We start from the raw sequence: 25136 nt of genomic DNA, 5'->3' as shown, positions 1-25136 counted from the left end.
GCACCCGGAAGACGCGATCTGGAAGGAAAGGAAGGGGAGGAAGGGGTGGACAGGGGTTTCCACATTCTCTGTGAGTCGATCGGCCCGGGCACCTGCACCCACCATGGCGTCTGGTTGCAAAATCGGTCCGTCTATCCTCAACAGCGACTTGGCCTGCCTGGGGGCCGAATGCGCCCGTATGCTGGATTCTGGGGCTGACTATCTGCACCTGGATGTAATGGACGGGTAACTTCGCCGGGGAGACGGGGCCGGGGTTGGTGTGGGGCTGCTGCTGCAGCACATGCTTCCCCGGCAGCCTGGGCGGCAAGCTTGGGGCCGGGCGGGGTAAGGGGCCGTGGCCGCCCCGGGCTCTGGGTCCCTCCTCGGGCTTGGAGGGATCGGGCGTGCGTCCGAGCCTCTCTGACCAGTGCATGTTCTGGCGAGAAAACCGAAGCCCTGAGAAGAGGTGCGAGGCAGGGGCACCAGGCCCCCAGAGCTCTGACCCCAAATGCAGGGCTGCGCCCCCTCACCACCCCCATTCCCTTCTCTCCCCTCCCCGCTCTCCCGTTTCTTTTCAGCTAGGACAGTTGACAACTTAGGTCAACAAGGTGACCAAAAATACTACTTTAAAAAATTTTATTCGAGGTCTCGTTTTAGACACAATATTAGTTTTACTGCAATTTTAAACCCTTAAAAATGGTTTTTTAATCTGATTTTTCTTGAGTAGCATGATAAATGTGGAAATATGTGTGTGTTGTGTGTGTGTGTGTGTGTGTGTGTGTATGTAATGAAAATTGCACATGCGGAGAAAAAAAATTGGAACACAAAGTTTTGCAAGTGTGAATGTTGAAAATAATCTTTCCTCTATTTTGAAAATAAAACCATTTAAGGCTCAAAGTGCTACTACAAGCTGATAATGAGCTATTCCTTCATAGGTTGTTATTCAATCAAATCTGACTCATTTGGGTTTTTTTTTTTTTTTTTTTTTTTGGCAAAGATATTGGATCGGTTTGCCATTTCCTTTTCCAGATCATTTTACAGATGAGAAACAGGTAAATGGGGTGAAGTGACTTATTCAGGAAGTCTACTAAGTACCTGAGCTCATCAGGTGGACCCTGTATCTGATTTACTACCTAGCTGTCTTTGCCTCATAGATGTGAAATAGCAAGATATAAATGCTAGCTATCATTATTATGTGTCTGAGGCTGAAGTCGGGAGACAACTTCTTTACTTACCTTGCTTGATGAGGTTGATATTCCTAGAACTAGGTTCCCCTAGAACTTTGCAGTTCTATAAGGGATCTCATAATTAAATGGGGGGGGGGGGGGAGGAGGGAGGAGATCACAGAATTATGATTTATTATTAGTAGATGTTTGATTTGTTTCCCTATTTTATAAACCTATATAGACTGGGTCACAAAATTTTCTTAGGCAAAAAAGGTGTTGTGAGTGGAAAAAAGTAAGAAGACCTGAATTAGAATAAAAATATATTAATTGCATGTAAGTATGTGTGTACATAACTATGAATACATAAATATGTAAACATATTATATATAAAGACCTGTTGGGGTAATTACTTTTAAAGAAACTTTGTACAGAATTAGAATGTGCATCTTATTGTCAGTAGTCTGGCACTCAATTTTCTGGGCCTCACAGATTATTAACTATAAAGAAGTACTGAGAACAGGAATAAAGACTGGTCCTTTGATTTCTTTGCTAAAATGGAAACCCCCTGTGCCAGTACGTGTCACCTTTTCTATAACTTATATAATTGTCAGGCTTTACACAGTCTGTCAGATGCTAGACTTGAAATCTAGCTCTTCCTGGCTCCAAGGTCAGCTTTCTATCTACTATACTGCCGTGACTCTCTTTATGTGAACATTTAAGAGAACTAAGTGCTCTGGAACAAATGCTTTCACATTTTCTATATCATGCTCAGGTCTCATGTATGTTATGTGCAGTGTAAGTATAAAAAATCCTCACCAATACCAAGTCTACTATTGGTTTCTATCTCTTTGTTTTTCTTACTTCACTGACCCATGTTTACCTGAACAGACATAAGGACAGCTTTCTGCTGTTAACTTTTTTTTTACCTTCCACTCAGGGGAGTTCAACAGATTCACATTTAGCAAATAGCAAACTACCACTTTGTGTGGGGCTCTGTGCTATTTGCTGAGGAAGATAGAGTTTAGGTAAGATTACTATTCTCAAAAAATAGTTATCATCTTGGAGGTTATCTAGCAAAAGGATAAAAGTCATGAACATAAAAATTGTAGTGATACATTTGTTAGGAAGTTTCGCAACTAATTCTATAGAAAAGTCCAAGGGAGAAAGTCCATTGCCATCCAGGAAGATCAGGACAGACTTTGTAGAAAATGACATTTAGCTTGATCAAACTAGATTTAGAACTAGAAGAGACTTCTTTCATTTCAACTTCCTCATTTTACGGATCTGGGAACTGAGGTTCAAAACAAATTAGTAACTTGCCTGAAGTCACATAGATAACAAGTTGTAGAGCTGGGGTTTGAATGTAGCTCCCCCTAACTGGAGATGAATGGTTCCTTCTACTGGAGTGCTTGTCAGAAAGTGACAATTAGAGAAGGGATGTTCTAAGCACAGGAGAGGGACTTGGGGAAAGACAGTTAAGGGGACAAAGGTTTTATGGTAGCATGGGAAATAAGAGATAAGGAATTTGTGTTTTTAGTAGCAAGCAGAAGAGATCCACTGAAGATTTTTTTTTAAGAGAATTGACAAGATCCATGTTTGCATAAGAAAGATTATTTTGGTAGTGATTTGAATGATGGGTAGGTGGGAGGAGTGAAAAGAAGACTAAAAACCGTTAGGATGGTATAGCAATAGATATTTAACAGTCTGTATTCAGTAAAAATAAAATGAATAAACTATTAATAAGGATGTTATATTGTACCTTCTTTCAAATACTCAAAATCTCTCGTTTGTCTCGTAGCAATTAATGCCATTTTTTACATTTCAGAGTTCTCTTGTCAAATAGCAGTAAACCCTTAGATTTTGTAGAAATTTTTCATATTTTTCCTCATGTTTTCATTTGTCTCAACTTTTTGTGAAGCTTCTAGAGTACTTTCACATTTCATTTGATCTTAACATCTATTCAGTTGACTAATTAGTACTATTCCCATTTCAATGAAGGAATAAATTTAAAAGTATTTATTGAGTGCTTACTGTGTGCCAAGCTGAAGGGGATAATAAGGTTCAGAGAAGTTGTAACATTCATAGTTAAATATTGAATTGGGCATTAACACCTATAATTTAACCCAGTTTGCTAAATTCTGGGCTTCTTTTATATCTTGTTGCTTTCCCACATTTAGTTGGTACTCTTTGGTACTTATATACAAAGTAATTTTAATTTATTTCATTGTGTTAAGAGCTTCCTAGGTGGAGGGTGGATCACTGGATACTTGTAGAACCAGAAGTAACAAAGGCTAGTCTTAAAACAATTGTTTAGAAAGCTGAGGCCACGGGAACAAAAGATTGCTGAAGGCAGATAGACTTGAGATAATTTAAGAAATACCCAAATGCTGTATATTGGTGTCAAACTTAGGAAAGGAACATAGTTAAAACACCAGCCATAATTTTGCAGTGTGTTAGTTACAGATAGATTTACTCTGGGGGAGAGAAGACATCTTTGTTTTATGATCTGACTATAATTTTATTTAACATTGACAGGTTTTCTGTTGTTGGGTTTTGGTTTTGGGATTTTTTGCTGGGGCTGGGAGGAAGGCAATGTTTACACCCTCTGAATTCCTTATATCCATTCTCTCCATCTTGTCAGTTTTATCTGAGTTTCTATATTGTCACTGTGGTTTTCCTTTTCTCCTAGGTGAATTGGCTTGTTTTCTTTCATTACCTCATATACCATTAAAACTTGGATCTTTTCTAGGTCTGTCCTCTCTATCCCTTCCATCCATATGCTTTTCCAAACAGAAACTTAAGAACTTTCACTGATTTGCTGGAAATATAAGAAGGATGTGTGTGTGTGTGTGTGTGTGTGTGTGTGTGTGTGTGTGTGTGTGTAGAAAATATGAAGACAACATTTTATATATACATATATATATGCTAAATTCATTCTTTTTGGGAAAAGCTTTCCAAATCATCCTTAGCAGGAGTAAAGGAAAATGTTTGATTTTCTCATTTTGGAGCAAGAGAGCACTAACTAATTTTGAAGGGATCTGGATTCAAGTTACATCTCTACTGATACACTATATAGTGCAACCTAAAACCTTTTTTACTACCTTTGACTTACTAGGGGGGTTGGAGAGGTATATGAGATATCCAGTTTGTTTAGCTATACAGCAATGAAACTATAAAATGTCAGTGATCTAACTTAAAACAGGGAACTAACAATTACATTTTTATCCTAACAGATCTATGAAAGAAAAAAGGGATCTGAAATGTTAGTTGTAATTTTAAATACTATTGCTACATGTTATACTTTGCAGACTTGTTCCACTTCATCATAGGATTAAGAGTTTCTAAGATGTAAAGTGAGGATTTTCCAGATAGAAATTCCTTTACTTTTGACTAGTAAACAATTAAGTATTGCTTGTTCAATGGGGTAAAAAATTACCTCAGGTGAGATTGAGAAGAGAAACTCAACTAAAGTCTTCTGATTCTTCTAACTTGGAGGAAAATCTTTGTTTCTTCACATTCTTCAAATTCCATCCCTTGGAACTGTTTTAATTCAATAACATCTATTAGAGTAGAATGCATGCTGACAGTGACTTGACAGCCTAGCTAGGTCCAAAAAGACACATTATCCCATTGACCATAGAGTGTTGTATTTTTCAGATGCCATCTATTAAAGATGGCCTTGGGTAAGTGAACACTCATCCCCCTATCCTCTGTTGAATTTATTCAGCAAAGGGAAAGTAATCTTTAGCCACTACTGGATAGAAGGGCCAAAAAGTAGGTTAGTACTTCTTATATCATGACCACTGATTAACCATAAAAGAGCCACCAGTTACTACAATCTTCTTATTACCATACTAAAATTTATGATCCTTTGATTGTTCATGTTTTTTGGTCTTTTGGGGTTATTTGTTTAAAAGAAAGAAAGAAAAAAATGAAAAATCTTCAGAAATGCTAATTATAAAGTATATTCATTGAATGTATCTGTTTTGACTTTGCAAAAGAAAAATTACCTGAAACCAGTACTAGATTTAAGTTTCTTTAGCCTGAATATACCATAATTTTCCCTTTTTTGTCTATGTACTGCTTGGAATGTATCCTGGTAAATGATATTGATCTATAAGTATTTAATGAATGATGTAAACTGAGAGTCATTGACAACTTTTTTTTTTTAAATATTCCAATATTCCACTGAGGTGAAAGCATTTTTTCTTAAAAACAGGTTGAAAACACTATTAGTAAAACTGGGTCAAGTAGTGTGCCTAGTTCTTACACAAATTTAGAGATACAGGGCCTGGAATCCAGTACATTGTGCTCTTTCTAATATACTATTCATTAGACTTCACTGCTTATCTTTTGTTCCAGAGGGTAAATAAACTTAGGAATACTTGGTCAACTTGAAAATCAATACAGTTGGGGTAGTGTCATAGTGACTCAATCTGTAGATTGCCAGAGTTTGACTTTGAAACTGTCCCTGAAGCTGTTCTTATGGTAATCCACTTCAGCTATCTCATTTTTTGCTTTATGATGTCCAAATTCATGTCATTAACTATATGCTTGCTGAATCTTACCTGACTTCATTGATAATCTTTTGAAATTGGATACCAGTCAATGAGAGGGATATAGTTTATGGTCAAAAGTTAGCATTGTTTTTGGAAGCAAATGTGTAGGATCTAGATTTTTATATGGATGACACATACTTAAGAGTCAGCATGATAGTTTACTTGGCTATTAGTATGCACAGTGGACTCCAATTCCAGCTGTTGTACAAACTAATTCACAAGCAGGCCATCTAACCTTTCTCAGTTCAGTTTATTTTGTCCTTTTGAAGAAAGATTACTATTGATTTGCCCTGCTTCCTCCGGAGTTATTTTGTTAGCTAAGATACTGTATTTGAGATGTGTAAAATATCCTAAGAATGTAGTCTGTTTCTAAGTGACCATTGTTTTCTAAATAAGCATGCTTAAATTTACTTAATACTGACATTGTAAACTATTCATCTTCAATCTTTACTGTTGAAATGTGAAGGAAATGAAGTTAATTCCAATGAAAAAATAATTGTTTTGTTTTGTAGGCATTTTGTTCCCAATATCACCTTTGGTCACCCTGTGGTAGAAAGCCTTCGAAAGCAGTTAGGTCAAGACCCTTTCTTTGGTAAGTAATAACAAAATCTTAAACACAGTGGTATAGCTAGTTAAATTAAATGCAAAACAGTTTGCTTCTATATCCAATGTGGGAGGGGAGGGGGCCGTGAGAGATTATTGCTTTTGATTATTTGGCTTTCATATACTTTAATGGTCTAAATTTTAACCGTACTCTTCCTTAAATCCAGCCTTTTATAAAACCTGAATTGATTTGAAAGTTATTTTTTTCTTGTATAATTCTGTTTTTCACTCTTAAATAATGTCTCCTATCAGGAATGCAGCCTCTGAGGTTGTATAGACCTGAAATTTGCAGTACATTGCATTTTAATTTTTTTTAAATGTAAAATATTAAGATTTGTTTGCTTTTTATTTTCAGTTGTTTGTTCAGAGGAACAAAATAATTTTTCTGTTCTTCCCTTACTTCTTTCAGGACACATTTCTTCTTCCCTTCCCCCAATTAAAGGATACAATTCCAACTTCATTGTTACTACATGACTATATAAAATAATTCATTACTTTAATGATCGTTACCTATACTTTTTAGAGTTTTTATCTTATTCCTCAGGTTGCTGACATTTAATAACATCATCTTTTATGATTTTAAATAGCTCAGCTGGATTTCCATCACCTCTGCCAGCCTTATTGTTAACAATGCTTCCCAAAGCCCACTTGACTTCCCCTGAAGAATGGCTCTAGATTTGTAACCATACCATTATGGTTATTTGTGACATTAAGATCTTTATTGTCTCAGACACCCATCCTGTCTAAAAATATCTCCTTGTCCCGTTAGAACTACTGTGTTGCATTCACCTTGTCTCTAATGATCGTAGAAAAGCAAGTATCTAATGATACCGGTTATTGTGTTCCAGAATACAGGTTGAGTGGTAGCCGGTCAGCAATTTGATTGAAGGGTTTGTTTGATTCTTCCAAGGCAACCAATCATATCCTTGTAGAATTCTTTTTATTTGTATTCTTACTACCTTGTTATAAGGTTTTGATTGAAAGGGTTCAAAAGACACAGTTTCTGATTATTAATCACACCAGCACATTATTAATCAAAGAATGGTCATTTGGCTGTCTCTTAGACCAAAAATAGTGATGGCAAGCAGGTTCATAGTTTTGCCCTTCCAAGAGTAGGTATTCTATGAGGACCTGAGAGTGACATCCTATCACCCTTGAACAGAGAAACCCTTGGACTGTCCTAGCAAAAGGATCTGTCTCCACCCCCCTATTATGGAGTTGAACACAATGGCCTTCTCCACCTTAAAGTAAATTTCTTATAAGATTGGGTGGGATCAGACTAGTATTGAGAAAGCTTAATTCAGTCTCCTTATCAGTAATGTTCATCTAGAGGGTGAGTTTTTAAAATCTTAAAAGAAGAAGAAAACTCTGTATCTTCCCAAATTATTGTTTATTAATAATTATTTCAGGTATGGACTGAGGTGAACTTTATTGCTAGCAAGGTCTGGGCAGGGAGTAGCTAGATACTCAGTGGATAGAGCACCAGCCTTAAAGTCAAGAGGACCTGAGTTCATATCTGGCCTTAGACACTTAACACTTTCTAGCTGTGTGACCCTGGGCAAGCCACTTAACCCCCATTTGCTTCAAACACACACAAACAGAACTGGGCAGATAAAGTATAGAGGTTAAATGAAAAATAAAATGTGACTCCTACACAGCCCCCTTATCTAGTTATCAAGTTTAAGCAGCAGAAAAGAGAGCATGAGATGCTAAGAACTGTTAGATTTTTAGCAAAAAAATCCAACAGTTGTAATCTAAGACAAGAATTGTTTGTAATCTAAATGTGAGGCAGCATGTTGGAATAGAGAGATGCCCTGTGATTCAGGAAGATTTGGTTCCAAGGCCTCCCTGGGTTCCATGCTAGCTCTGTGATCTTGGGCACCTCACCCTCTTGCGCCAGGCAAAGCTCTTAAGACCTTAAGTTCTTTTCTGCATTTATAGAGAAGTTCCTCCTTACACAATAAAAATAGCATTTTTAAAAAAATACTAAACCTTTATAAATATGAGACCTTTGTACATTGGTGGCATACTGCTGTAGGAATTAAAATAATCCATATCGACATTCTTGCTGTAAGTAAAACTAGAAAACAAAGATATTAAAGCTAAACTAAGCATAGGCTGTGCAGACTCTAGGAAGCCACATGCATTGTTGGCTTGGTGGTAAACTAATATTTTGAAAGAAAAATGTGGCCTCACTGAGGGACCATGTGGTCAGATGCAGGCGATTCTGAACCTCAGAAAAGAGAAGGAAAAAAAGACTCCTTCAGAGTAGGAAAGAGACTTGTACAATTTGAATGAACAAGGAGAGAATAAAGGATCAGTACATCAGCAAACCTTTTGTTCTGAGAAGCAATCTAGACCCTATAGGCCTTTATAAGTTTATAAATGTGATGAATTGTGGGAACAATGTAGGTTCTAAGGAAAGATTAAAGCCCAACAGAAAGAAGGGTTTTTTGGACACTGGAAAAGAAGTTTTCCCCTATTTTGAGGCTCTGATTTGAGCTGGTGTAAATTTTTTTGATTATTAAATAAAGCCTGTTTTATAACTGATGGCTTGTTAGACTGATTGCTTGTGAAAAAGTCAGTATCTTCTTATTGCTATTCCAAAGTTTTCCTTGAGTCAGAGCATAAATAGATTTTTTTAAGTCTCTCTACTGCCTCCTTTTGTTCCTTGCAAAAAAGGGGGGGAGGGGTTGGTGACAGAAGGGGAAAGGCATTGTAACAATCTGGTAGGGCCAATTGCATGGTAGTTTTATTGTGCTCTTAAAGGCAAAAAGAAATTGCATTGTTTGCAGTTCTTAAATATAGGCAGAAAATGTCCCAAGAACATTATTCTAGCTTTATATATATAAATACATATATATATAGTCACATACACACACAAAATCTCTTGTAGTGGTTGGGGGGAGCAAAATCCTAGTCATAAGAGCACCTCCAAACCAAGTCAACATTAAATAACTTGTATTTCTTTTTACTTATATGATGGCCACCCTAGTTGAACATTTACTATTGCCCTAATCTCTTAATTGATCACCTTGCCTCAAGTTTCTTCCTTCTGTAATCCAGTCTTCATATAATTGCCAAGTTGACAAGCCGAACATACACAGGTCTGACCGAAGCACTGCCCAGGACGTTGAAATGGCTCCCTCCTGCCTCTAGGATAAAACACAGGCTATTTTAGCATTTGAAGCTTTTAACAATCTCCCATACTAGGGTTCATATTACTTTTCTGTGTGCATTCTACATCTTGTTACTTCTCATTTATATAACATTCTGTCTCTTGCTTCATTGCCTTGGTGTAAGCTGGCCCCCATTCCTAGAATGTTATCCATTCCTGGGATGTTTGATCTCTGGGTCTTTGTAGAATATCTAGAAGAACTCTTCAAGGCCTATCCCCTCTGAAAATCCTTCCCAACCTCTTGAAAATATTTTCTGTTCATTTGTATGGGTGGTATCATTCTCCTATAGGATGAAACTTTTGTTTCTATTTCTAGTGGCTAGCATAGTGGATATTTATTGAATTTAATTGCATACAGTGATTCTTCAGTTTAGTTATCACATGTTAGAAAGGAAGTTGACAAACTGAAGAATGTCTAGGGAAAGGTAGCTAGGATAGCAAAGAGCCCCAGTACATGTCATTTGAGTTCTCATTTGAAGGACTTGGAAATACTAAGAAAGGTGGGCAGAAACAAAAAACTATGTGGAAAATGGATTAGATTTTGTTCTACTTGTCTTAGGACACAACTAGGAATAATAATGGTGAAGAAGCGATTTTTTTTCTCAATGTAAGGAGGGGAAAAAATTTTTTTTTGGCCTAAAAATAGAACGGATTGTCTTAGAAGGTGTGCTATCTTCAAGCAAATGTTGAATCACTATTTTTTGTTGTACCAAGGGTATGATTCAGATTAGATGTCCTCTTGGCTACTTTCCAGTTTTGAGATTCTGTGTCAGAAAGGTTGGCATAGTGAAAAATCTCAAATTATAGTGCATGGTTAAGAAATAAAGAGGTCAGAAAAATGTAAATGACAGATTTATAGCCATATGTCATAAAAAGTATTCTTCAAGGAGTTAGTCATAAGTCTCTGGTGAGCACTAAATATCCTCACCAAAAAAAGTAAATATCTTTTATCTTAATATATCTTAATACATATGAGGAGTTACTGATGTGAGAGTCTAGAATCAGTCAAGTTATTAATGCATTATCAATACTAAAATAGAACAAAGGATAAAAATGAAAATGAGGCATTTTACATGTAAAAGAGCTCCAAGCTAAAAAAGTCATTGCTGAAAAACAAAAAATAATAAGGTAAAGATATTGACTTTGATTGTCATCAAATCTTAGAGCAGTTATGATTTTAATTAACCTAAAGTTCTAAAGAGCCCAGCATCTGCTTCTTCCAGGAAGCTAGTAATTTGTTAACTGGAAAAGACACCAGCTTGAAGTATTAACTCATTTGAGTAACAGTTATGAAAAAATGTAGTGGAAGATTATCCATGTTAGAGAATAGTAGGGAGAAAAATGAGCCCACAAAAAAACTGATAAGGAGGTAGAGATTTTATTATTTTAAGATGAAACTAAAATGAAATACAGTACATTCAAAGTGGAACAGATTTTCTATCTTTATATAGCTGTGATAATGGAACTGTACTTTTAGAATTCTAACATCTCACTACTTCATATACTATATAAGAAAGTGGAAATAATATTTAGGAAAATAAAGCTAATTAAATCAGTTGGACTGAAGTAAATACACATAAAAGAAATTTGCTGAAAATTGCACAGATTTGAAAACCATATATCAGTTTTCAAGATACTTCAGAAAGGGAAGAATATAAGGAGGGAAAAAAATCATTGTTATTATCCCCCATTAAGGGAGGTAACATCAGCAGGTGTTAAAACATGTTTAATAATCTCTACGTAGTGTTACACAAGAGCATTTAATAGCTGGAGTTTCAAATTGACTGGGAAGATATAAATCAATCGGGTCTCTTTGTTCATACTTAATTTTGCTATTACTTTCAGACATGCATATGATGGTTTCTAGACCAGAACAGTGGGTAAAGCCAATGGCTGTTGCTGGAGCAAATCAATATACCTTTCACCTGGAAGCTACAGAGAACCCCGGAGCACTGATTAAAGATATTCGAGAGAATGGCATGAAGGTAGGAAGCAGTGTCTGCTTTTTTTTTTTTTTTTGGGTACATCTCCTACCATTAACCAAGTACAATCTTGGGCATGTCACTGTTGAGTTAATCTTTAGATTTCCTCGTCCAAACAACATTCTCTGATTATTTCTTAATCCTTTTTCAAACATAAATCATTCTAATGACATTTCTCAAAAATTACTTCTAGAAAGTGTTAAACATGAATACTTTTAAGTTTCTATTTGCCTTCATTAATTGATATATATTCCCAAATAGTAAGAATGCCACTGGAGACTTTTAGTTGGTGTGTTTATCCAAAACATTATCTGTGTAGTTGGAACTTGTTAGCCTCAGAAGACTTGTTTTATGTCTAACATATACTGTTGATAGAAGATGAGGGTAATGATTCATAGACTAACATGTGTCCTCTTGTCATAGGTTGGTCTTGCTATTAAACCTGGCACTACTGTTGAGTATTTGGCACCATGGGCCAATCAGATAGATATGGCCTTAGTCATGACAGTGGAACCTGGGTTTGGAGGGCAGAAGTTCATGGAAGATATGATGCCAAAGGTAATACATAGGGTGATGTCGAGATGTAGCTATTTATCTGTGTCATGAAAATCAGTAGTTTTTTTTTTTTTAATTTCACAAGTTTTGCTCTTTTTTGTGAACATTAGAACATTATCCTCCTTGTTGTTGCTTGTCGTTTTGGCTGCACACCATTGCTGAGTCTGTGACCTCACTCTTTCTTCTTATTAACTACTCTTTTAGTCTCTCCTCTAAATACAAACATCTAGTTGAAACTGTTCCTTAAATTCAACCATATTTGGTTCTTCTTCATTATCTTCATCTTTAGGATGCAAGTTTGAAAAAATCCAGAGAAATGAGCAGTAGCCTTCGCCACCCTTCCTCAAACCCACCTTTCTTCCAAATTCTTGCCTTTTCTTATTGAAAACACCATATATCTGTTGTAATACGGGAGCCACCTGTCAGTGGCTGCTGGAACTCTAACTCAGACCTGTAGATTCTCTTTTTGTGAGATACATGGTGATACAAGGAAACTGAGAGGCAGTTGCGTTCTCTGACTTCTCTCCTCTTTCCTTTTGTCTCCAATTTATTTCATTCCCAATCCACAAACAACATCTGTGAAGGCTGCTTTGCAATGCTTTCAAGTTTATTATTTACAGCTGTGGAGGCTCTAGGAGAATTGACCTGCCCCTTCACCTAGGCATGGTCCTTAACACGTATCATCCTTCCATTCACTTAGGTTCTCAACTTTGGAATCATTCTCAACTCTTCACCCTTCTTCATCTCCCATAAGTGCTGAATTTTAGCAATCCTTCTGGCACTCTTAACCTTGGAGTCATCTTCATCTCTTCACATTTCTTTACCTTCCACATACATTCATATGCTAAGTCTTAACTTACACTTTTATCTGTCCCTTTCTCTCTGATTTAGTTACTCATCCTTCCTAAGGGAATCTTTTATAAATTTCAGGCTCCATTTTCTCCTCTCAAGGGACAACAAGGAGATTAGTCTGGTAGGAACAAAGAGTGCCTGAACAGAAGTAGTGTCCAAAAAAGACTAGAAAGCCAGTAAAATGTGTTTTAATATCCTAGAAAAATTATCTACAGTAGCTGTCTTTGCAGTATGGCCTTTGATCTCACCCCTCAACTAAACTTGCTCTCTCAAATTACCAAAACTCTTTTGTCAAATTTGATGTTCCTTTTTCTCTTAGACCTTAACACTGCTTGCTCCTGGTTCTTCCTAGCTTTGACTATTTTTTTTTCCATTTCCTTTGCTGACTCTTCAAAAAATAATGCCCACTAACTCTAGATGCTCCGTAAGGTTATGTCCTAATCCCTACTCTCTTTGTAATCTCTCAGTAACCTCAACAGCTTCTGTTGGTTATAATTAACTCTATGCAGATTACCTAGCTGTTCATGTCTAGCTCCAATGTCACCTGAGTTTCAGTTTCAGATAATCAGTTGTCTATAGGATATTTCAAACTAGATATTCTGGAGACATTTCAAACTCAACATAGTAGCCCCCAAACCCTCCCCCTTACAAATCCCGATTTCTGGTGAAGACACCACCATCTACTCTGCCAAGTTTGTAACTTCACTGTTGTCCTCAATTTACCATTTATATCTAATCATTTGCCAAGTCTTGTTGGTTATACCTCCACAATATTTCTTGTATGTGACCCTTCTCTTCTCTGCTAACAGAGATATCTGCTTAGTTCAGGTCTTCTTCACTTCTCATCTGGATTATTGCAACAGACTCTTAAGTTGTCCCCTTGTCTCAAGCCTCTCCTCACTTTAAGTTCTTCCTACATTCTGCTACCAAAGTAACATTCCTGAAACACAAGATTGATCTGACCATTTTATTCCCTTATTTAATCATCTCTAATGTCTCCTTATTGCCGCTGCATTAAAATGTAAAATCCTGGTTAGTTTTAAAAACTTTCTAAGGTGACCCCAAGCTTTCATCCTCATTATTCTCTTTTGAGTTCCAAAGCACTATATAGATGATAACTATTATCTTCAGTTTTATAAAGTAAAAGTGTTTTGCAAATAATAGTAATTTAAACTTATTTCTGAGGGATTTTCAAATCGATGGTCTCCATATTAAGTATCCCCTTACATAAATAGGACATTTTGGGTTATTTTTCCATAGGATTTTAATACTTACAATTTTTTCCCTAAGACTTAAATAAAATAAAATGACTATTTTGCAAGAAATTTGATCACTATAAAACTCTAATGGAAAATATTCACTGCTTTAGACTGTTTCTACAAATTTCAGATTAGGATTTACAGATTTTTTTTCCTGTCCTTGTTTCTAGGTTCATTGGTTGAGGACCCAGTTCCCTTCTCTGGATATTGAAGTAGATGGTGGAGTAGGTCCTGACACAATTCACAAATGTGCAGAGGTAAGAAGCTTCCCAAAGTTCCTAAGCAAAATAAATTAGGGATTTAAAAATTCCTAACTATGGCCAACTAAACTTTTAGGGCAATTTTCCTCTTTCCTTTTTCAAATTGACTTTGGCTGGACAAATACAGTCTGGGGTTTTAGTATAGCAAAGTTATATTCTAAGACCAGTTACCTTAAATAGTGATGGGAAAGCAAATTCATCTGAGCAATACTTTGGACAATCATTTCCTGTCCTGGACCCTGAGGGAACAATTCCTGTGGACTAGATTCCTTTCCCACATTTGCTGCTAAAAAAGAAGGCATATTATAGTGCAAGTCTTTAGGCATTTTTCCTTTGAAAGCGAAGATTATGTCTTGCAGATAATGATGACACTTTCATCACGGCTTCTCTCCTTCCTCCCCCCAAAAGTTCCATTTACGTATGTGTGTGTGTATATATTTGAAAATGTATTGATACTTGTTTTAAAAATCAGTCATTTCTAGATGTCCTCCTGTCCAGCCTATCATTTGAAATAAATCGTCCTTTATAACAATGAGAAATAATTAAGCAAAACCAACCAATGGTGATTTCCTTTGATGATGGATGTTACATTCTGAACCTATCCTCTGCCTCTCCCAAGTAGAAGAATGATAAATTTTGTTGTTGCTCTCTTTTGATATCATAGTCATGGTATATGTTGTTTTCCTGGTTTTACTCTTTTTCATTTTGAATAATTAAAGATTACACAAAAGAGAATACATATTATCACCAAAGCAAGCATGCCTATCCTTGGAAGAACCCTCTTTACTTAAAAAAAAAATTCTTGTTCTTGAATTGTTCTCTTTCCTTCACCTACTCTATCCAGTCAGTTGCAAAAGCCTCACAGGTATTGCTACATAGGATCCTATTTCTTCCCACATTAGGTTCTTATAACCTCTTTCCTAAAATATTGTAGTAACTTCCTACCTATCTGGTATCCTCTGCCCTCCTCTTTAGTGATAGCACCCTTACCTGAATATTCACTATCTCTATCTCCATCTTCAAGAATTCCTAAACCCCTTATCTTACCTTATTTAGTACTTAAATCTATTGGCTTTCCACCTTGTCCTCTACCGTTTCTTGACCTCTCAGTTGCTTCCCAGACCAGCTGTCTTGTACAGCCACTCTCTCCTCTTCTCAATTTGATTCTTAGTGAAGCAGTTCACCTGTGCATTGTCATTTTTTCCCCAGTCTCTGACCCACTTAATCTTATCAACAATGTACTTTATTGGGTCTCAGTCTTTGCCTCCCATCATCCTCAGCCTTGGCTTCTACACATGTGCTACTGGATGTAAGTGGTTTGAAAACCACACAACTGTTCTGACTGGGTCCACTTCACATTTCTGTTCCATCACCTCAATTGAGCCTCACAGTTTACCAGACAAATTTTCTTCATGGTGGCTTTTCCAAACCTTTTCATTTCCTTCTCAAAACCTCCCCATGACCTCCTTTCCTTTAGTCTCTTAGCTGAGAACTGTCTTCAATTTTATATTACAGAAAAAATTTTAACTGTTTGCTGTAAGTGTCCCTTTTTTTCTCTTCTATTGTTCAGATGTCTTTAACTACTTTCCTTCACTCCTGTCTCTTATTCCTTAATCAAGGTCAACCTCTATAAAAGCAATCCCATCCCATTCCCTTTTCTTAACTCTATTGCCCTTCTGTCATCCTCACTTTTATTTATCTTGAATCTGTGACTTCTGCCTTCAAACTTTTCTGTCTCCCTCCATCCTCTGTCCCCTTTATCATTCTGTATCTTTATGTCCTTTGTATCTGAACATTTTGAAATAGTCGTCTACAAAAGATGCCTCCACTTTTTCTCCTTAATCCTTACAATCCAACCTCATCATCCCAACAAAACTGCTCTCTCCAAAATTACCAATAATCTCTTTAATTTCCAAATCCAACAGCCATTTTTCGCTCAGTCCCTTCTTGATGTCTCTGTAGTGTAACAGACTTTGATGCTTGGTGACCCTTTTTCTTTGATGTTCTTTTCTCTCTAGGTTTTTGGGGATACCATTCTGTACTGGTTCTCCTACGTATTAAAACTGTTCATCATTTTCCTTTGTCGGAACCTTATCTTAATCAGGCTTTCAAACTGTAGGGATTCCAAAAGGTTCTATCCCGGGGTTTTCCCTCTTTGTACTACTTTACTTGGTGATCTCATCACTTCTTATGGGTTTAATTAACATTTCTATGTTAGTGAGTTTCAAATTTGCCTATACTGCCTTAACCTCTCAGCTGACTTTCAGTATCCTACTTCTGGCTGCCTTTCAGACGAACTTAAATTAAATGCCCAGTAAACATCTTAAACTCAGCATGGCTACAACTGCACTCATTCATTATCTTCCTTCCCTAAGCTTCCCCACCAATTGCATTTTCCATATTATTGTCTCAGAATACCATCCTCCCAATCTGTCAGCTGAGGTGTCATCCTTGATTCCTCGCAGTCTCTCACCATTCATATCCAATCTTTTGTTTTTTACCTTTGCAACATCTCTCAGATGTGCTTTTTTCTCTCCTCTAATAGTGTCACCATTTTGATACAGGTCCTCATCAACTCATTCCTGGACTACTGAAATATACTGCTGGTGAGACTCAAGTCTCTCTCCATTACAATCCAGCCTCCATCCCACTACCAAAGTGATTTTCCTAAAGCACAGGCCTAATCTTATTTTCCCCCTCCAGTGACACCCTGTTGCTTTCACAACCAAATATAAAATCTTCTGTTTGGTTTTCAAAGCCCTTCATAAACTAATCTCCCTACCTTTCCACTTTCCTTACACCTTACTCTCTGCCATGTATCCTTCCATCCAGTGACATTGTCCTCCTGACTGTTTCATAACCAAGATAATCCATTTCTCACTCTATATGTTTTTTGATCGATCTTTCAATCCCTAGGGAAAAGTAGGACAGATGCCCTGAAAGAAAAAACAGAATAGAGTCTGCATATAGTAAAGCAGTGAACTTGACTAATTTTTGGCAAAACTTAGAATATTGGCGTTAAAGACATGTTTAGTGGGCACCTCAAAGAAAAAAGTGATCTAGTTAATATGGTTTCATTTAGAACAAGTTTTGCCAAACTAACTTTCTTTCTCTGGCAGATTTCCTAAGTTGGTATACTTTAGGAAATGTTGTAGCTAGTTTACCTAGATAGACATCAACAGAACTTCTTAATGCCCTTCTTGTGAGCAAAATGGAAAAGATGAGCGAGGCAGGTTGATTTGGAGCTACTTGAATGACTAGGCCCAAGAAGTAGTGGTGAGGATTTTCCAGAAGAAGTTGGTTTTGTCAGGTGCTTATTGACTTTTAAAATCATATATTGTTCTATCAGCGGTCTTTTATTAAATAGCTATTCTGTGTCAGCTGTGCTAAGTGCTGGGAATACAAAGTAAAAAAAGAATTAACCCCTGCCCTGAAGGTTGTTCACATTCTAATCACCGAAAAAGAGCATGACTGTATACAAGCTTATACAATAGAAATCCGATATAATTGTGACAAGTGAGAATACCTGCAGCTTTTCTCCATTGAGAAAAAGCTTCATGGAGAAAATGGCAGTTGATCCAAAATAAGGGATTCTAAGAAATTGAGCTGAGGAAGGAGTGCATTCTAGGTTTTGGGGTACAGCTAATGTAAAGGAGCAAGGCGGCCCATCTAACAATAATAAAGTGTGGGAAACGTGATGCTGTGTAATGATGTTGTAAAGGTTAAGTTAATGCCAGTTCATGACGGCCTCTTAAGAGTTGAACAGATCTGTTTTTATTTGATCCTAAAAGCACTGGTTCTGATTAAAGTAAGAGATTGAAATTCTCAGATCTGCATTTTCAAAAAATCAGCTTAAGATGATGGCTGTGTATGTATGAGAAAAATAATGACTCAAGAGTTGAAGTAGAAGTTACAAAGTTTGTGAATTGGATAGATGCAGTGATTTGAGAGTTGAGGTACTTTGTCTTTGAATCTGGGTGACTGGAAGAAAATTTGTGCCCCTGGAAGAAAATTTGTAAAAAAGGGAAAAGATGGTGAATTTCATTTTTAGACAAGTTAAACTTCAGATGTCTCTGGAACATCTGGTTTGAAACATACAATTGGTAGTTGATTAAGGGATTCGAATTTAGGCTTGATTGATAAATGTGTGGGTCTTCTGAAGAGAGGTTATGACAAAACCCAGAGGAGCTGATGTATTCAGTATTAGAAAACTTAATGGCAGAAAAAAAATTGATCCAGGTCAGAGTTTTCAGCTAAATTCCTAGTTAGGACATTAAATATCAGCAAGGAACCAACAGTGGAGCCTAAGGAGCAGTTGGTCTCACAGGAAAGCCAAGTGCGACCTAGAGAGAAGAGGAGAGGATGGACAGCAGCATGAGATGCTCCTGAGAGCTGGAGAATTAAGGATTGAGGAATGACTATGAGAATTGGCGGTTGAGATCACTGATAATTAAGGAGACAGCAGTTGTAGTTAACAAATTCAGTTAACATTTAATTACTTTTAGTCAAATGGCCTATAGAGTTTTTGAGAAAAAGAAAGAGCAAGTAGAAAAGATATGTGTAGCTAGTTTTTCTAAGACCAAAGTAGAAGAATATAGTTTTAAGTAGTTGGTGGTAGGAATGTTCTTAGCATTGAGAAAATTGGGACATTCTCAAACAAAAGTAACAAACAGTAAGAGATTGGTGATTAGAGCAGGAAGAGGATAATTGCAAGGACAATCTGGAGAAGACAAGTGGAAAAGAAGATTCAGGGAATGTTAATTTACTTTGGTGAGAAGAGTCTATAAGAAACTGGAAAAGTGGAAAAGGGAATAGGAGATGATGTCAAAAGAGTTTTGAGATGTAGGGAAAGGTAGAAAAGGGAATAGCCTCAGTTTTTTCTCAGTAAGGTGAAATGTGAGGCAAGTGAAAAGGGTAAAAGGGATTGTGTGAAAGTGGGATAAAATAAATTAAGGAGCTTAAAGATTGCTTTCAGTGTGGGACAAGTTGAGATTAGTTATTAAATTTGTAGTGGACTAAGCATGCTTTATTTCCTCCAATTTTATTCAGCAGCAAATGGAGTAGTTTGGGGGGAAAGGGAAGGAAAATGATCCCAGGGTTGGGGTTTGGCAAGGTGTGAGCATTAACAGGTGGAGGGTAAAGAACTCAAGAGAGAAAGAGGGTGGTGTAGAGTTAAATTGGTTAATTGTAGATTTGAGATTGAGAAAGGAGGATGGTAAAGCTAAGAGCAGAAGAAATGAATTAAGGAAAGCATTGAGAGAGGGAGGTCCAGCCTAGGTAGGAGAGAGAATAGGTTTAGAAAGGGGCAAGATGTGAAGAAATGTCTTCTTAGGAGCATAAGGCCCTGTTAGGCATATGAATTTACTGTACTGTTAGGAGCATAAGAATGGCCAAAGACAGAGATGGTAAAGCCCTATCCTCGAACTGATTTGTAGATGACTGAAACCTGGGAGCAATAGCTAATATACAGGCTGATAGGATCTAAAGGACATAGGCTAATGATGTGTTTGATTAAATATAATAGGAAATTTAGAACTTACATTTGGGTTTTTAAAAAATCAGTGTAGAAGTCAGCAATTAGCTAGCATTTCATGGAAAATGCTTTTTAATGAACTGCACAGCCAACATTCAAATGTGATAAAGCATTCCCAAAAGCGTATGTGAACTTAGGCTAAGATAGAGACTGAGAAGAGGCTCATAGTTCTGCTAAACTTTCTTGTAATCAGGCAGGCCTCATGTAATATTGGGTTCCATACTGTAGCCAACTCCCTTTATCACCTCTAACTAGGGCTGTTATAATAGCCTTCTAATTGGTCGCCTGCCGTCAGTCCGTACCTTCCTTGAAATATTCCTAAAATATAGATTGGTGGGATTTCACTGCTCATGAAGCTTGAGTGGCTCCTTGCCTGTAGGATTAAATACAGATTCTTGTTCTGCATTTAAATCTACTTGATCTGATTCTGCCTGTCTTTCCAAAGTAATTGTGTGTTAATATATTATCTTCATGTCTTTAATAATTGTCCTCTTTAACTTCCAAGAAATGGAAATGTCTTAATTTACTCATCTGTGCACATTACTTCTCTAATAGTATATAAGTATAAAAGAGTAGAAGGTATTAGAAATAATCGAGGTTTAAAGATGTTTTTTAATCTCTGCTTTCTTGGCAAATATGAAAAAATCTCATACTCACATCTTATAAAAAGATCCACATACTTACCAAGTACTTTATTGCTTTTTATATTTATTGGAGGAACTTGAAAAGTATTATATTCATCTTGATATTTATGTACTTTGAGATTTTCTTAAATGTTTATATGTTGACTTTTTTTTTTTCAGATAATTAAGGGAATATTTTATATCAATTCCAATCAGATGCTGAGGTTGAAACATTCATCTTGACAGTCTGTTGTGAACTCTTATGTTCTGTCTCTTCTTGTGTACAGTTGATTAACCTCAGTGTTTCTCTCTTTCAGGCAGGGGCTAATATGATTGTTTCTGGTAGTGCCATCATGAGGAGTGAAGACCCCAGATCTGTCATTAATCTCTTGAGAAATGTTTGTTCAGAAGCTGCTCAGAAACGCTCTCTGGATAGATGAGATTTCCAGACAGCTTTACTCCTCGTGCCCAGTCCACCTCCTTCTAGACCAGCTTATTCAGCCTCATTTTCACTGGTGCACAAGAACACAAGCTCAAGACTCAGGCCATTGCTGCTGTTGGGGAGGTGATTACCAGTGTCTATCCTGAGAAGTTTGTCTTCATTTTGTTGACTTCAACATAAACACAAATATGCTGAGAATGGAAATGGCTCCATACATGACGACTACTAGGTTTTTTAAAGAGTTAAGAATTAAGTTTTCATGTGGCCAAAAACAAAACAAAACAAAAACCCACATTGTTTTTACTGGAAGACTTGGTTTTTATAAAAGGAATATATTATGATGCCTTGTCCTGAGGTTAAAAAGCCAAATTGCCTCTCAAAAGCAGAAGAAAAAAACCCCAGCAGCTGCTTATTTAAAAAAGGACTCAAATGGATAATACTGCTACTCTTAAGAGAACTGCATCATTATAAAAAGGTTTGCATTGCTTATTAGCATTCTTTAGGGGAAAAAAAAAAGATGTCCTTTTGTTATCATCAGTTGATTTTTTTCCATATCCAATTTGTTTATATGAATCAATCACTGGGCTTGATTTCTTGGGAGAAAGATCCAAACTCCATGCTGTGAGTAGAATGAGATTGATTCCTTTTAGTTTATCTCTTCCCACTCCCTCTCAGCCATTCCCTTTATGCTTCTCTTGACCATATTTTCACGTGACTAACCACCTACTTATTCTCCTAGTAGACCAAATTACACAAACCATTCCCCTTTCTTCACTTTCCGCAATAACCTACTTTGGAACTAAACTAAGATGACCGAGGATAATAATGTTTACAAGAGTTTATTTTTTATACATTTAAAAAAATTTTATTTCTGGCTGTTTCATGCCTATTGCAAAATGTGTTCAATACTTGTTCAAAGTGTCGAACTGTCTCTTTCCAGATCAAAGGTTCAGAAATACCCTCAGAGGGTCCTTCGAGTAGCTGGGTCCAGAAATACAGGAGTCAGACAAGTCTTTCTTGATGACTGTCCTCAACTAATCACAAAGAAAAAACTGGTGGGGACTATTCCAAATGACTTTAATCACCACTTGTTGTTGGTTATACTAGTGCCAACTTGGATAAGAAATAATTTCATCTATCTATGAATCTAGAATATCAAATCTTGCAGACACTCAGGTACTAATTGCATCCTGAATTTGATTCAATTCATCTAATACTCTTAAAAGAAGCAGAATAGTTATTGTCTCCATTTTACAGCTGAGGAAAAGCTGTAACTCAGAGAGTTAAGCTATTAGACAGTGGTACCTGTGCAGGGATTTGGAGTCAGCACTTGGATTTGACTTACATTATTCCGTATGATGTTGACAGGAACTCCAAGTCCTCTTCTGGGATCTCACAGCCCTAAATGCATGAAGTTTGATCTTACAAGAGTATGTCCGACACCTTTATTTTTTTCACTTCTAGTGGTGGTGGGTGGTAAAGATTCTGTGATCCACCAAAGCTTTAGTTTTTAACTACTGTGCTTAATCAGATATGTAGATAATAACTGTAATGACTGCTTCAAAAAAATGGGAGCAAAAGAATTTTAATTAACCTCAGGTTGAAGTTAAATTTTATGTCATTGATTGAGGTATATTTACTGTAAACATGTTGTTTGTTGATTGAATGAATACTGTGTGGTGGGGCCTAGGCTTAAAGCATTTAAAGTATGTAGTTTTTTTTTTTTTGCTTTTTAAAATAGGACTTTTTTATCTTGCTTTGTGTTTTGGAAAGCAGGAAATGGAAAGTTTTGAAGTAACAGAATTTCACAAAGGAAACCATTGAAAATTAAATTGTACTACCAAGCTATGTTGCTTTTTTGAAATTTTTTCCTTGATACTTTATATATCTGATGAAAGAGTGATTAGTATTGATCGTTTTAGTATTTTAATCACATTCACACTACAAAAGACATATAGAAATAACTTTAATTAAAAAACTTACATAGAAGATCATGGTATCAGACATGACAGCAAGATTCAAGTTTAATTTTCTGGACAAACTTTGTGTTTGTGAGGCTTTTGTTTTTGTTTTTCTTTAAAAATAAATGTACAGTGAAACCACAAGCAGAGGCTTGTCAGTGCTGAAATTTGACTGAACTAATTTCTCCCTTCCCCTACAGAGTCCAGTATCAGTTTCCAATCTCTGACGAAAACTGTGTCAAATCACACAAACTAGGCCAGCTGGCCAGTGTTAGTTTAGTGCATGTGGGTACTACAACTTGAAGCAATAGCTTTTCCTTGAGAAAAAAGTGATTTCTATAAAATTGTCCTCAACTGTTCCACACAGCAAAATTCTAGTGGTATGATAGCTTGCTTAAAAAAGGATTCCATTTAAATGCATGTGATTTGGTATAAATCTGATCAGCCTCATTTTAGAATAGAAGTGGATGTGAATGAACAAATCATCACTTGCTTTTAAAGTGAGGTGTGGTAAGGAATCCAGAAATTCATTAGCCAGGAACATAACAAAACAGTATTTTTGAGTGAATACTGATGGTTATATTTCCCTTTCCATGAATTATTTTAAATAAGCATATTTTAAAGACCCATTTGGGTTCTCGTAGCACAGTGAGAAATGGAATAGTAAATATAGGTGAAGCCAAAGTTAATATCTTAAAGACATGGTGTCTTAATGTACCAATTAAACTCTCTTTGGAGTGAACAGAAAACAGCCTGTTGTGTCTAACAGAAATCAGTGATTTAAAAATAAAAGATTATCTCATTTATATATAAGAATTTTATAAATGACTTCCCCTTGTTAATGGTAATGAAGTATGTAAAAAAAAAATAACTCCCCCATAGTTAACAATCTTCAGAAGTCTATATTTAATTAAAATCTTTTTGTGTTTATGTATCTATATAGCTAGGTATTGCTTTTTATATCCTCAGGGTTATTCATATGTGTATTTTAAAACTGAGTTGGTAGACATAACAGTACTTTTAGTATGTGTAAGGCAGTTTGATGAGTTCAGTGTTTTTGTCTCTCATTTGTTAAGAAAATAAAAAACCATTATGCTATAATCTGACACACCAGAACCATATAGTACATCTTAAAGGGGGAAAGTATCAGTACCAAAAAGCAGGCATTTGACACCAGAATTCAAGAAATAATTAGGTCATTTTCTTGGTGTCAGTGATCTGGCCTTGCCTAATAAGATGAAATGATTATTGCACCTGGGGTCTGGAGACCAAAAGAACTATTTTCTCTTGTGGTTCACGAAGGAAAGAAAGTGTCATTTTTTATTTTTAACCTGTCTTTTAGCAAGAAAGATTAATACACATTACATGCGGTTACTCTAATGCATTGGAATTGTGGGTATTCTTTTGTTGTTGAATAGGGTTGAAGGGGAGGGGCTTGCCTTGTTTTCTCTGGTTTAATTAGCTTTCTTAATGAACCACTAAGTTCCCTGTCACCTATTTTTCTTTAGACTACTGAGTCCTAGACCAGGAGGTTTGCAATCTTCTAGTCTGTCTACTGATTGCTTTTTTGGAGGATGATTGTGATCTGACACAGTGCTACAGAAGACTTCACCAGGGAAAGTTGTGCTTGGCCTTTCAGTCTGATAGGTTTTTAAATCTTGGCACAATAAGGCTACCTCTTCATCCTTCAGTGGAAAAGCCCGTCGTTCCCACCACACTGACTGAAAAGCAAAGGGAAAAAAATAATGATTTTCAATTGAGTGATAACTAATTATGTATAAAGCCTTATGTCAGATTTTACAGACCTATTCCTAGGTTCTTCTGATAAAGGAAAGATCAACTACTCCAGACAAATTTTTGCTGATTCTTGAATAAATATAAAATGAAGCAAGAAAATATAGTTCAATGTGCAGGCACTCTATTACATCAGGTCAACAACATAAGGCTGCCTCAGTAACACATAGAGTATGGTAGTGGAGGTGGCAAGTTGGGGTGCAGTGAATTAAAGATGTTCCCTTGCCTGATTGCACCTTTATTCCTGGGTTTTCATTGCTGTTCTACTCTTATCTTATGAGGAACTGGAGTTCACCTATTAACAGGCTTTTCTCTATTGCCATTGAACATATTACCTTCCCATATTCCCAAGCAATTTATTTTGCATGAAATGGAAAAGAGTTTATTATA

At 36.4% G+C, this 25136-nt stretch overlaps 2 protein-coding genes across 4 annotated transcripts in view; one reads left to right on the top strand and one right to left on the bottom strand.

Annotated features, from left to right (window-relative positions):
* On the top strand, positions 1–23096 carry RPE (ribulose-5-phosphate-3-epimerase). 2 transcript variants are annotated; one of them, XM_051983633.1, is made up of 6 exons: positions 1–225; positions 6217–6296; positions 11331–11470; positions 11891–12025; positions 14304–14390; positions 20867–23096. In XM_051983633.1, the coding sequence occupies exons 1-6, from the start codon at positions 104–106 to the stop codon at positions 20987–20989; spliced, it is 687 nt and encodes a 228-aa protein (XP_051839593.1). In that variant the 5' UTR covers positions 1–103; the 3' UTR covers positions 20990–23096. The 2 variants fall into 2 exon arrangements, with proteins under 2 accessions (XP_051839593.1, XP_051839594.1); XM_051983634.1 differs by having other exon boundaries at positions 123–214.
* The window catches only part of KANSL1L (KAT8 regulatory NSL complex subunit 1 like), a 156232-nt gene continuing 138735 nt past the window's right edge, over positions 7640–25136 (bottom strand). The window contains exons 15-16 of one of the 2 annotated variants that reach the window (XM_051983632.1): positions 24629–24673; positions 7640–9462 (exon numbers count right to left, since the gene is read on the bottom strand). In XM_051983632.1, the coding sequence (XP_051839592.1) occupies positions 9322–9462; positions 24629–24673 (186 nt within the window). In that variant the 3' untranslated portion in view covers positions 7640–9321. Of the gene's footprint in view, positions 9463–22944; positions 24674–25136 lie in introns of those variants that run through there. The other variant, XM_051983631.1, reaches the window with a different exon arrangement.

The sequence above is a fragment of the Antechinus flavipes genome, chromosome 3 (genome assembly GCF_016432865.1).
Source record: "Antechinus flavipes isolate AdamAnt ecotype Samford, QLD, Australia chromosome 3, AdamAnt_v2, whole genome shotgun sequence".
In the NCBI taxonomy this organism is placed as follows: domain Eukaryota; kingdom Metazoa; phylum Chordata; class Mammalia; order Dasyuromorphia; family Dasyuridae; genus Antechinus; species Antechinus flavipes.
Note: the sequence above shows the minus strand (reverse complement) of the source record. Positions and strands in the feature narration are given on the sequence as shown.

Excerpts from the sequence above, each read along its gene's own strand:
- RPE (XM_051983633.1), top strand. The coding sequence starts at position 104 with ATGGCGTCTGGTTGCAAAATCGGTCCGTCTATCCTCAACAGCGACTTG. Across the intron at positions 226-6,216 it reads CACCTGGATGTAATGGACGG|GCATTTTGTTCCCAATATCA; the intron begins GTAACTTCGCCG and ends TTTGTTTTGTAG. Across the intron at positions 11,471-11,890 it reads TTCGAGAGAATGGCATGAAG|GTTGGTCTTGCTATTAAACC; the intron begins GTAGGAAGCAGT and ends CTCTTGTCATAG.